General features: G+C 44.2%; 1 protein-coding gene across 8 annotated transcripts in view; it reads left to right on the top strand.

Annotated features, from left to right (window-relative positions):
- Positions 1–13,746, top strand: part of tfa (transferrin-a) — a 78,532-nt gene that overhangs the window by 16,405 nt on the left and 48,381 nt on the right. For all 8 annotated transcript variants that reach the window (XM_035423114.1, XM_035423115.1, XM_035423113.1 and 5 more), the window contains exons 13-19: positions 7,491–7,546; positions 8,459–8,622; positions 8,912–9,062; positions 9,556–9,725; positions 10,703–10,799; positions 10,961–11,149; positions 11,594–11,744. In XM_035423114.1, coding sequence (XP_035279005.1) covers positions 7,491–7,546; positions 8,459–8,622; positions 8,912–9,062; positions 9,556–9,725; positions 10,703–10,799; positions 10,961–11,149; positions 11,594–11,744 — 978 coding nt within the window. The remainder of the gene's footprint in view (positions 1–7,490; positions 7,547–8,458; positions 8,623–8,911; positions 9,063–9,555; positions 9,726–10,702; positions 10,800–10,960; positions 11,150–11,593; positions 11,745–13,746) is intronic.

Here is a 13,746-nt window from a genome sequence, read left to right as displayed (position 1 = left end):
GTTTATTCCCGATTCCATGACGTCGAGCGCTAACGGTTCACTACATCACTTGAGATGGACACATGCAAACAAAACTACTGGATGTTCACAGGTAATCATGAGCATGCATTAGCATACTTACTCCTGGAATAATTTACATAAATTTTTTTTTTGGAGTGTTCCTATGATACTAGGGTATGCAACTTTGGAGAAATTAGCAAGAATGTGAAAATAAACAACAGTAAAAATGCACCCCCCTCTCTGCCCCTTCTCTCCCTTGCACAGAGCTATCCTGATTAGTTGTTGATTCAGGCACCTGAATTTGACCTGTAACAAATTACATTGCAGGCATTTAGCAGACAAGTGCAACAGTACAACGTACAACAAGTGCATCAGTTCAAAGTGCAGAGGTGCAGAAAAACACACTAGAGTGAAGTAAAGATCGTAGTGCCAGAAGTGACCACATAGATCAGGACTCCAACCCTGTAGGGTAACCTGTTCAGCAAATAAACAAAACAATCCTGCCAAGTACAAAACTAGCACTGAAATCACATTTGCCTAATCAGAATCAAATTACCTACCCTAGCTGTAATAGACATGTTCATGTATTTGTAAAGCACTTTGTAACTGCATAAGTGTTATAAAAATTAAGTTTATTATTATTATTTACTAAATCAATTTTGGTACAGATTCCCAGAGCGCCACACATCGGATGCCATAGCTGTCTGTATGAAATACTCCACAGCTGGAAACTGAAAGGGAAGGTGCAGTGTGCTGTCACTGATAATGGAGCTAACATGGTGGCGGCCATTAGAAAGCTGAATATAAGACACATACCATGTTTTGCACATACTATTAATCTAATAGTCAAGGACAGCCTAAGTGCAATCCCAGAATTGGAAGAAATGAGACAGAAAGTAAGAAAAATCGTAGGACATTTTAAGAGGAGTTGCACTGCAAAGGAGAAGCTTGCAGCTTTGCAGCAGGACATGAAACTGAAAGAGCGAAAACTAGTTCAAGAAGTTAAAACTAGATGGAATGCAAAGTCATTCTTATCTTGATAATCAACTTAATTTGTCCAAGACTAATCACAGGCAAAATGTCATCTCATGTAAACATCAAGGTCCTGAAGCCCTTCTTAAATGTCACAGAAGAGATGTCGGCTGAACAAAATGTGACTGCATCCAAGGTAATTGTACTTATAAGGAACCTGCAAAGGTTTACCGCCACTGCCATTCAGAGAAATCCACCTGAAACCACTGGCCACAAACTTGCAGTTGCTCTCAATAAGTCTCTTATGAAGAGATGTGGATCATACGAGCAAACACAGTAAAAGTTGTAAAGCAATACAGTACTTGGATATATTAACAAATTATGTCAATTATACAAACTAAATCACTGTATTTGTTTCCTATGCTTTTTAGTTTCCTTGGTATTGCAACTCTTCTCGACCCTCGACCCAAGAAACTGGCATTTGGTAATGAGAATAATGCAGGAGGAGGCCGTGAAATCTTTCTCAGCTGAGTTTGCAGTGTTGGTGAGAGAGGGAGGTGCTCAGACTATGAATGTAGGGGCAAGTGTTGTTGAGCCAGAAGAAGACGACATCTGGAAAGAGTTTGATGTACGGGTAAGTTTGTGAGCCATGTCTCTACAACGTACAATGAAATTCTTACTTGCATGTCTCCCACAGAAAAAAAAACATCAGAAACAATAACAATTACAGTAGGTAGCATATAGTAACTATTAGTGCACAGTTATTGCAATTAAAGTGCACAGTAAAATGACAGGTAACTATTGCAGTTTGTGTAATTGTATTAAAGTGCATAATGATCCTTATTGCATTTATTGTTCTGCACCATCTGCCAGATAGGAGAATTAAGAAATATGCGTGTGCAGTGACTGGTGTCCTTTATGATGTGGGCTGCCTTATTAAAGTAGTATGTAGTGAAAATGTCCTGGATTGTGAGGAGCTATGCAACAATAACTCTGAATGCACTGTGTGTGAGTGACTGACTGATTGACTAAGAGACTCACCGAGTAACTGAGTTAGTGACTGACTGAGAGATCAAAGGCAAGAGGAGCTGAAATTGACAGCATTCTATTTATTTATATATTGTTTGGGGCGACATAGCTCAGGAGGTAAGAGCGGTTGTCTGGCAGTTGGAGGGTTGCCGGTTCGAACCCCGCCCTGGACGTGTCGAAGTGTCCCTGAGCAAGACACCTAATTCCTAACTGCTCTGGTGAATGAGAGGCATCAATTGTAAAGCGTTTTGGATAAAAGCAGTCCATCCATTTGTTTGTTCTTTTAGGTCTCGCAACAGAATCCACACAAAGATTTCACAACAGAGGTTAAGATGTACTTTGCCCTCCCAAACCTTGAGAGGAAAATGTGTCCACTACAATTTTGGCAATCTGAAGGCCACAGATTCCCCCACCTCCAGAAGCTGACCTTGAAATACCTTTGTGTACCCGCAACATCAGTCCCCAGCGAAAGGATTTTCTCCAAATCAGGAGAACTGATCTCAGAAGGTCAAGACTCAAGCCCAAAAACGTCAGCATGTCCCTCTTCCTGCATTACAATTGGTAGTGTGGTACCCAGCATGACCCGAAGGTCCCTCCCCAATATGTGAAGAACGTTTTTTTATTTTTTACTATTGTACCATTGTATTGTATAGTATTTAAGTTTTGTACAATTTAGTATTGATTTTCATTTAAAACATTTGTTTTGTTTTACAACTTACATTTTTGTGTTGACAAATACATTTTTTATTGTACTATTGTATAGTATTTAAGTTTTGTACCATTTAGTATAATTTTTAATTTAATACATTTGTTTCTATCAATGCAGTGGTGTCATTAAATAGAGTTGGGGGGTGGTTTTTTTCAAGCAGTGCTGTCTGTCTTGACATGACACTTTCATGCTTTTACAATAAGTTTTTAATTTAATAAATTTGTTTTACAACTTAAATTTTTCTGTGTTGATTTTCATTTGGAATCGGAATTGATTGAGAATCAATTCCATCAATTCCATTACAAGGAGTCGGAATCGACTCCAAAAAATGTGGAATCGTCCATCTCTGCAATGAACATAGCCTACAGTCGTAATGTAGTCGTCGTCTTCTCATGAATTGCTTGTCGCGGCATTCAACCAATGAGCGAGCCTTGAATTTCCATTGTTGGAGCAGACCAAGGCAACTGAACGGAACTGAACACAGGTTTGTGTGTAGATAGGGCTAATCAGAAATAATTCATTACAAATTCGTTTAAATTAAAAAGGTTATTTGATTCCAGAGTTTGGAGTCGACATTTCAACAGGAGTTTTGGAAAACCAAAAAAGTCGAGTCGAGTTGAGCCGGTACCATGTGGTGGAAAAGCGACATTAGAACCAGCAACATCTGAGCTACAAGCTCATTTTACTTAGTATTGATGTTGTTTTTCACCTTTTTGCACCTTGATAAGTTGATTGTGGACATGTACACAAATACTGGGGAGACTCAGTGTCATTACATCGCCGCTCACATTAAACACTTTAGCGTACCATTAACATACAGGGGAATTTGCGCGGCAATTCCAACGTGAAGAAACGACCTGTAGCCTACCAAATTGACCCGAAACAATTCCCTCCATTTCAGGAACGGCTCGCAAGCCCCCGCACACACGTGGTCGTGTTTGCCGCTGTATTATGCGTCCAGATATGTGGACCAGGTATTGGGAAAGCTTGAACAAACAGAGTTTTTATCCAGCAAACTCAGCCCACCCGTCGGGTATAAAAGCCGCGGCGGCGCTGGCATGGTTTTAATCTGCACTTTTTCCAATCAGAAACAACGCCGGAATCCCACAGACATGAAGGCTCTCATGTCTTTGCTCCTCATTGGATGCCTCGGTAAAGTACTGAACCTTCGATTCCCTTATAAAACGGTACATCTTATAATCTACGAATTATACAAATTAATGTTCATATTTGTCGTGAAAAAAATGACGAGGAACAATGGTTAGAATGACGATGAAACTGTTTGACCGCTGTTTCTCCAAGTGTTAGCGCTACAATTAAGAGTCGTGCACGGCAATGATGGGGCAAAAAGTACGATCATTAGAATAACCGTGTCAGGTGTGGCGCTGCTGTCTGGTCGCCTTCCCCCCACAGCCTCGGCACTGGCAGATCCTCCGGTGAAATGGTGCGCGCAGTCTGAAGCAGAGAAGAAGAAATGTGACGACCTAGCGGGCAAAAAGGAACTGAAGGACCTTTTGACGTGCGTGCAGAAAGAAAAGGCAGATGGTTGCATAAAAGCCATTAAGGTGAGTGGACGGCGCTGTCACTATCGCCGGCATCTATGGCGAAAAGTCTGATTGATGTGAATTTCAAAGCGTCTGACGTTAATATACGTCTGACTAATGATTAAAAACATTTTTGCTCATAACAGCTTTTAGTTTTTAGTACGGCTTTCAAAATACATATAAAAGCCCATAATAGATTGTGCGGGTGAAAATAAATAAAAGAACGGTGCGTGCTGGCGAAGAAAGTAATGTATTTAGGAACAAAAATTCCTTCGTGCCTTTTGCATCTCTCTCTCTCTCTCTCTCTCTCTCTGGCTGTGTACTTCAGCAGGAAAAAAAAGTAGAAGCGGGGGTAACAGTGAGCATCATTGAGATGTATAAGTCTCATCAGATCAAAGGTGTCAGAAGACTTTGAGTACTACAGTAGGATGCAGGATATTTGTGTTTTTTCAGGATAGGTGGTGCCGTGGGGAGGCTGAGTGTAGGCTGGAGGGGGGTGAATTAGTATTTAACAGCATACAAAGATGACGGTGTAACCAATGATTTATGTTAATTGTGCGTCCTATTGTTTTTCTTTCTCCCTTTGTTTTTTATATATATATAATTTTTTTTTCTTAATTTTGGTTTGTTGTTGCCATTGGCTATGTATTGTACAATAAAGGTTTGTTAAAACTCAAATCTCTCTCTCTCTCAGGTTAGGGAAGCAGATGCTGTCACCCTAGATGGAGGTGATATTTACCATGCTGGACTCGAAAACTATGACCTGCACCCGATCATCGCTGAGGACTACGGCCCAGGTAGGCCAGGGGCTTTCGACACGGCAGTGAAGGGTGAAGGTTATGATAAGATTACAGCTATGTTGGTATCATGAATCATAGGTCAATAAATTATATATACATGGAAATAAACACCATAGAGCAGGGGTCCTCAATCTTATCCAGAAAGGGCCGGTGTGGGTGCAGGCTTTCATTCCAACCAAGCAGTTACACACCTGATTCTACTGATCAACAACTAGAGTCTTTGCTAAGGACCTTGATTAGTAGAATTCGGTGTGTTCCTGCACCCAGACCGGCCCTTTCTGGATAAGATTGAGGATGCATAGCTATATAACTCAAGCAGGGGGGCTTGTGTGCCCTGTCTCATTTTTTTTTTCTCAATGATAAAATGGCTAGGACTACAGTGGCCCACATTTGACTCCAGAGCTACTGGTTGAACATTCCTGATATAAAGGATTGCAGCACAGTTAATGGGTTGGTGGGGCAAGGGGGAGTTCATGTGTAGAGGCAATCTTTCTCAACAGAGAATCGTTCCTTTGTGATGAATGGTATGATATTTCTCTATGTGCTTCTTTAATCTAATGCTGTTGAACGCTCAGTCGGTGATTACAGGTTCCATGTTGCATAAACGGAGGGAGCGGGGTAAAGGCACAGACACAGACAGTGGGGTTGAGAGAGAGAGAAAGCAGGGTGAAAACTCACTAAGTTGTCTCCACCCCCTTCCCCTGTAGGCTCTGACACCTGCTACTACGCTGTTGCCGTGGCAAAGGCGGACACCAACTTCGGGTTCAAAGATCTGAAGAGGAAGAAGTCATGTCACACGGGCCTGGGGAAGTCTGCTGGCTGGAATATTCCCATCGGTACTCTGCTAGCTCAGAATCAGATCTCCTGGGGTGGAATCGACGATGAAAGTCTTCTGAAAGGTGATCTGCCGCACTGCACTGTGGGCCATGTAGTTTCTTTTAGGCCATGCAGTGAAATAGGTCCAAGGAGACATTCCCATGATATTGCCTTATTGTGTTGAGAACACCGGTGGCGGATGAAAAGGACAGGAGTGAAAGTCATGTTTGCCAGTGCGATGAAAATTGTTACGGTAACTCTGTGTGCATGAATGTGTATAAATCCTTGCCCGTGTGTTTAAATGTGCTTACAGCACGTGTAAGCATGTTCTTAACACATTTCAACATGTCTGGGCATATTTCAGTGCGCTTTTAAACATTTTCAACATGCCTATGTGTGTTTCAGTGCATTTTCAAACTTGTTTTAACGTGTCTAAGCATGTTTCAGTGCATTTTCAAACATGTTTCAGTGCATTTTTAAGCATGTTTCAGAGTATTTTTGTCATGTTTCAGGGCATTGTAAAACATGCTTCAGTATGTTTTTAAACATGTTTTAGTGCATTTTTAAACACGCTTCAGTGTATTTTTGTCATGTTTCAGTGCATTTTTAAGCATGTTTCAGTGCACTGAAATGCATTTTCCGTTTTCTCTGCAGCCGTGTCAGAGTTCTTCTCTGAAAGTTGTGTTCCGGGAGCTGACCAGGATATGCACGCTAAGAAGTACAAGAACCTGTGTAAGCTGTGCGGGAACGACTGCTCCCGTACACACAAGAATCCCTTCTATGACTACAGTGGAGCCTTCAAGTGAGTCCCACAGCGCCCCCTGCAGGGCTACCATTGCTTTCTCCTCTGATCTCTCCCTATCTACCCCCATGATCTTCATCCCTGGTCCTGGTCCCGAGAAAACTGCTGCCCGCCAGGGTCAGAAATGAAAATCTCTGGTTTACCGTATTGCACAGGGTGTGCAAACAAAATAATTTTTAATCGTCATAGTTATTAGGGGTGGCTGACTACCGAATATGGAGAATATTCTGTCTCTGACTATCACACAAATAAAGTTGGAGATTTCCTTCTTTGGAAAAATAGTTGAAATTTCATGAGAAAATGGGAAACTAGTTAGAACATAAAAACCAGTCAGAAATTTTATTTTAAGTAAACAACTGCGGTACAACTGCCTTCTCTCAGCATGAACAACGTGGTTGATGTACATTTTTCAGTTCTGCTATGTCCGTGCTGTGTTTGTCTTCAAACCATTGACATACACAGAAAAAAGCTAATGTGAGTGTTGGACCACATTGAGAGGGACATTTTAATATTGGCTCTATCCAGCATGTTCAGTTTGGGCTTTGGGGTGGGTAAGGAATGGGGCTGCAGGTTTCATTCCCAGGCAGGACACTGCTGTTGCACGCCCAAGTAAGGTGCTTAACCTGAGTTGCTTTAGTGTGCTTTGATTTGTGATTTCATACATGGATTCTGTTTTTTTTTTTTAATTAAATTTTTTTTAAATTAAATTTAATTAAATTAAAAAAAAAAGACAAAGTAAAATTTTCTGTGTGTTTGGAGTCACTCTTAAGAAAATAAATATGGGTTGTCGGACATCTTATCCTTTTCTCTCTTGTCAGGTGCCTGGTGGAGGGTGGTGGTGATGTAGCCTTTGTGAAACATACGACAGTCCCAGGTAATCACCAATTCACCAATTCAAATTGTGCCTTATTGGCCTGACAGAGCGCAGCGAACTGCAAATTAGTCCACTGGTGTACAGTTGTGGCTAAGCAGTCAAGATGAGGTATCTGGTGTTAACAGAATGCAAAAGAGAAGGATGAAGGATGAATATGATGAACAGCCCTGTTGTTAGCAGAAGGGGACCAAGTCTGGCACTAATGGCGGTCCGATTGGCACTTGCTTGCTGTGTAATATGAAATATGTAATATGTGTTAATAAGACTTGTGTGAACTGATGACAAATGTGCTGATGCTGACGTCAATGCTCACGTTACTCTCATAGACCTTAAAAAAACCCAATATGGACAAAGTGACTGTGCCCTTACCCATAGACATTCGAGTGATACGCTGTGAATAGGCAGCAATGCAAACTGTCCCTGATTGGTCCACAAAATTTTCAAATATTCTCAAAATGATACAATAACTTAACAAATTGACACATACGGAGACACTAGACAAAGAAAAAACACCTATCGTTGATGTAAAAATGATTGACTTCATATTTTGACCGCATTGGTACTGTTGGCTTATAATTCATCTGGTGGCTGACAGACCTATACTGGAGCCAACCACACTGGCGCTAGAGAGCAATGTCTCTCAACAACACCAGGAAGTGACCTTCAAACACTAAGCCTGGTCTTGGCCCCTTGGTTACTCTTGCAGTTTTTTCTTTATGTCCTTTTCTGGAGAGAAGCTAGGGCCGTGTCTGAAACAGCTGATTTGCTTACTATTGAGTGTACAAGTTGCATACAAGTTGTACACAACTTGTGTACTCAGTAGTAGGCAGGCATGCTGTTTCAGACAAGGCCTACCACTCACAGCACGTGCATAACTGACTCCGCCTCCTGTTTCCTACTTCCCGTTTGTAGACTCAGAGAAATCAAAATACAAGCTGCTGTGTAAGGATGGCACCAGGAAGAGCGTCAATGACTTTGCTACATGCCACCTGGCCAAAGTGCCCGCCCATGCTGTGGTCAGCCGTAAGGACGCAGACCTGGCTAACCGTATCTGGCAAATGCTTCAGACGGCCATGGTACACTCCTTACCTGTACACCTGAAACACCTGTGCTGTCCATCAGTCGTACCCTCGCTGCTCACCTGTGTCATGTGCAACCGACTCACCTGACAATGTCACATCTGTACCATCCTTCTTTACACCTGGGCCACTACACCTGCACCACTGGCCTGTACACTTGTACCATTCACCTGCCACACCTATATGTCTCCCCCATATGGCTGCGCCAGCTCAACCAGAGCTTCTGTTGTGGAATGGGTGGTCAGGTTCTAATCCGGTTGTGTTTGTGCCTGTGTGTGTGCAACAGAAATTTTCCCTTTTCTCGTCCACCGACTACAAAGCTAAGGACCTGCTCTTCAAAGACTCCACTGTCAAACTGGTCCAGATTCCCAAGAGCACAGAGAGCTTCCTTTACCTGGGTGCAGAGTATATGAGCATCGTCCGCTCGCTGCAGAAAGGTGAGACATACGCACACGCGCACACACATGCATGCATACATGCACTCGCATGCAAGCACACACATGCGCACACACACGTGCGTGCGCACACACACACAGGCGTGCACACATACACACACACACAGTGTATCAGCAGGAGCCATATGCGCGCACACATACACACACACCCGCATGCACACGGACACACGCGCATGCATGCACTCACACATGTGCGCGCACACACGCACAGACGAACACACACGTGCACATGCACACACGTACACACAAACACCCACGCACACAAACACACACACATACACGCACGCACACACAAAGAGACGCACATGCACACATGCTCACACACAAACATGCACACACATATACACGCACACACACACACACGCACGCACACTCACTCTGACACACACACATACACACGCACACAATGTATCAGCAGGAGCCATATCCGTGTCCGGCTGGCTCATTTGTGCTTGGCGGATCCCCTTGCCCACAGCTGGCACTGACATGAAGCGGGATGCCAAGAAGGTGAAGTGGTGCGCGGTGGGGCAAGAGGAGACCAAAAAATGCGATAGCTGGTCCTCAAGCATCGATCCAGACTCTGGAAAAGACCAGATCAGCTGTGCTACTGCACCCACCGTGGACGACTGCATCAAAAAGATCATGGTATAACATGGTTCATTACACGGCTTTGTTCAATTTTCGATTCTGATTGGTCACTTTAGGCATTCAGTGGTCAGATATTACTTTATAATGACTGCTGCTATGCGTAACAGTCCGATTTAACCTAGAACTGTTCATATCACTCCGCAGAAAGACATGCCACAGCTGACAACTTTTTTTTGTGATTGTGCCTAGTTTTATGACTTGCGCTAGCTGTACGGTACATTCAATCAGATTTGCAGTGGGCGAAGAGAAAACTGACCTAGTGTTAGCGACATTACAAAAGGTGTGAGGCTGAATCAGAGGCCGGGGAGCAAATAAATGCCGGTGACACTGACAGGGTCAGGAGAGAGACAGTGAGCCAGAATTACAGAGGCACAGCAAAATAATAAAAGGCAGAGCAGAATAATAAAAAATAAAAAGTAGTTGTCTTTCAGCTATTGATACAGCGGTTTTGTGTTGTCTGGTCCAGGTAGACAGTGTTATGCCATTGATGTCAGGAGACAGTCCGTTATTACATTTTATGCTAATTTGTATTAAGGAGAGTCCGATGACCTACTAGTGGCAACTTGCCTTGTATCTTGCTCCAGTACCCCGTGAGCCAATGCTCTTGAATAGGCAAGCATGCTGTGACATGAGGCGGTCAGCTATGGGTAAATAATGGCCTTCACAGAGGCAAGCCCCCTCCCCTCTGCGGCTGCCTTTATTTCTCAATAGCTGACCGCCTAGTCAGGGATTATGCCTTACATTACAAGATCCGGGAGGGGGGGGAGGGGGTGTGTTAAGAGATATAGAAACAATTTTTGGGAAGGACAGTTAAATTTCTCTCTTGCTGCTTCTCTCTTCCTCTCTTTTTGTTCCTTCTTTATTTCTTTGTCTCTGTCTCTCTCCCTCTTTCTCTCTCTCTCTCTCATCTCTTTTTATTCATGTGTGTCTCTACCTATTTCTATCTCTCTTTATGTTTCTCTCACTCATCTCAGCGTAAAGAGGCAGATGCCATGACGTTGGATGGAGGGGAGTTGTACACTGCGGGGTTGTGTGGCCTGGTTCCGGTCATGGCGGAGCAGTATGATGAAGGTACCGGTCAAACACAGAACCGCCGTCAGAACCACCTTCAGAACCACCCCTGATAGGCTGGTTTATCTGTCCCAACCATCTCTACAGCCACCAATTCCCTCATTTGGAACCACATTATTTATAATGTAATTTTATGTCTCTCTGTCTGTTTCTATTCACAGCTAAATGTAGTAATTCTGGAGATACCCCCGCCTCCTCTTACTATGCTGTTGCTGTGGTGAAGAACGGCACAGGCTTCTCCTGGGCTGACCTGAGGGGCAAGAAGTCGTGTCACACTGGAATGGGCCGCACTGCGGGCTGGAACGTCCCCATGGGTCTCATCCACAAGGACACAAATGACTGTGAATTCTGTGAGTAGTGTTGGGGGTCATGGGTCACAGGCCTGAGAGTGCTGGCAAAGTGTTATAGTGACACTGAAGCCGTGACGCTGAATGTGTTCTGTGTGTGTGTGTGTGTGTGTGTGTGTGTGCGCGTTGGAGCACTCTGGAGGGGTGTCATTTGTCAACCCTGTACACATACACACACAACTGAGTAGGTTCCCATTTTTTAAAATTATATTTTTATATTGTAATTAAATGAATGTTATTTATGTTAAAGTGAGAACATTACCACAAAAGCTATAAAAACTGGAATGGCTGTCCCTTGTCTCATTGATTGGGAGTAGCCGTTCCACCTGAAATGCAGTTCACTGGGTTTGTGGTCACGGGCTCTGCAGTGGACAACACAGAGAGAAGGGGGCTACTGCTTACCGTTTTTTCGCCGTTTGGGGGCTACGTTGCTCCCTCGTTTTACAGCCAGTTTCTTCAGCGAGAGCTGTGCCCCTGGGGCCGACGAGGGGTCCAGTCTGTGCAAACTGTGCGTCGGCAAGGGAAAGGACAAAGTGGGAGGCGTCAAGTGCAGAGCCAGCACAGAGGAGCTTTACTTTGGCTATGCCGGAGCGTTCAGGTACAGGCTGCACGACCTTCATCCTCTCTCTTTCTGTCTTTCTCTTTCCGTTTCTCTCTCTCCCTGTGTCTATCTCTCTCTCTCTCACCCTCTCTCTGTTTTTCTCCTCTCTCTCCCTGTCTCTCTCTCTCTCCCTCCCTGTCTCTATCTCTCTCACCCTCCCTCTGTTTTCTCCTCTCTCTCCGTCTCTATCTCTCTCTCCATCTATTTCTTCTGTGTGATGTGCACAGTTCTTCACTTTCTCTATATTCTGCTATCAGTTGTTTCTCTGTTGCTGCACATGCGTGACGTGAGTAGACTGGTTTTGTTTTTCCCTCCCTGTGTGTGTGTGTGTGTGTATTGGTCCCTCTGTCAGTGATGTGTAAGGCACATTTATACTTTGCGTGTGTTGCATTACATTGCCGGCCTTTATCACACTCTTAACCAGAGCGACTTACACAACGTTTTTACACAGCATTTACATCGCATCCATTTATACAGCTGGATATACACTGAAGCAATATATATACTTAAGTACCTTGCTCAAGGGTACAACCGTGTCCTGCCAGTGAATCAAACCTGTGACCTTTAGGTTACAAGACCAGCTCCTTTCCCATTATACTTTGAGTCGCACTATGTGTGTGGTGTGTGTGTGTAATGTCCTCCACTGTCTGTGTTATGCATTTGTTTTTTGTTTCTCTCTGTGTGCACATGATGTGTCTGACCTCCCTCTCCCTGTCTGCAAGGTGCCTGGCAGAGGGTGGTGGTGATGTTGCCTTTGTGAAACACACAACTGTGAGAGAGAACAGTGATGGTAAGAACTGTCTTTAGCACTAGCATGAAGTCATCCATCTAAACATATATGAGCTGTATAGACTCTGTCTATACAGTATATAGCTGTATAGAAAAGTATTAACATTTCCATTTGTATATTTAGCAGACCCACCCTCAGTGAAAAGACAAAGAAAGCTTGCATGTTTTTAAACAGATCCATTTAAACAGCTGGATATTTACTGAAGCTACTCTAAATAGGCTAAATATCCTTCACAACATGTGTTTGTGTGTGTATGTATACGTGTGTGTGTGTGTGTGTGCGCGCGTGACTGTGCATGCCTGTGTGTGTCCATGCATGCATACAAGCATGCATCTGTGTGCATGCATGTGTGCATGCATGCGTGTGTGCGCGTATACCTGCATGTGTGTGTGTGCGCATGCCTGTGTTTGTGCATGTATGTGCACACTCGTATGTGTGTGTGTGTGTGTGTGTGTGCGCTTGTGTGTATGCATGTGTGTGTGTGCGTGCTTGTGTGTGTGTGTGCATGCTTGTGTGTGTGTGTGTGTGCATGTGTGTATGCATGCTTGTGTGTGTGTGTGTGTGTGCATGCCTGTGTGTGTGTGTGTGTGCATGCGTGTGTGTGTGTGTGTGTGCGCTTGTGTGTATGCATGCTTGTGTGTGTGTGTGTGCATGTGCATGTGTGTGCGTGCTTGTGTGTGTGTGTGTGCATGTGTGTGTGTGTGCGTGCTTGTGTGTGTGCGTGCTTGTGTGTGTGTGTGTGTGTGTGTGTGTGCATGTGTGTGTGTGTGCGTGCTTGTGTGTGTGCATGTGTGTGTGTGTGTGTGTGTGCGTGCTTGTGTGTGTGTGCGTGTGTGTGTGCGTGCTTGTGTGTGTGTGTGTGCATACCTGTGTGTGTGTGTGTGCATGTGTGTGCGTGTGTGTGTGTGTGCGTGCGTGTGTGTGTGTGTGCGTGCTTGTGTGTGTGTGCGTGCTTGTGTGTGTGTGTGTGTGTGTGCGTGCGTGCTTGTGTGTATGTGTGTGTGTGTGTGTGTGCGCTTGTGTGTGTGCATGCCTATGTGTGTGTGTGTGTGTGTGTGCGCTGCAGACCATCTCATCCTAATCTCTGCCTAGGAAACGGTCCCTCCTGGGCGTCGGCCCTGAAGTCTGCTAATTTTGAGCTGCTGTGCCGTGATAATACAACGGCCCCGGTTTCTGACTACGTGAAATGTCACCTGGCCAAAGTGCCCG

The sequence above is a fragment of the Anguilla anguilla genome, chromosome 6 (genome assembly GCF_013347855.1).
Source record: "Anguilla anguilla isolate fAngAng1 chromosome 6, fAngAng1.pri, whole genome shotgun sequence".
Lineage (NCBI taxonomy): Eukaryota > Metazoa > Chordata > Actinopteri > Anguilliformes > Anguillidae > Anguilla > Anguilla anguilla.
The sequence above is the reverse complement of the archived record's forward strand: the minus strand, read 5'-3'. Positions and strand labels throughout refer to the sequence as shown.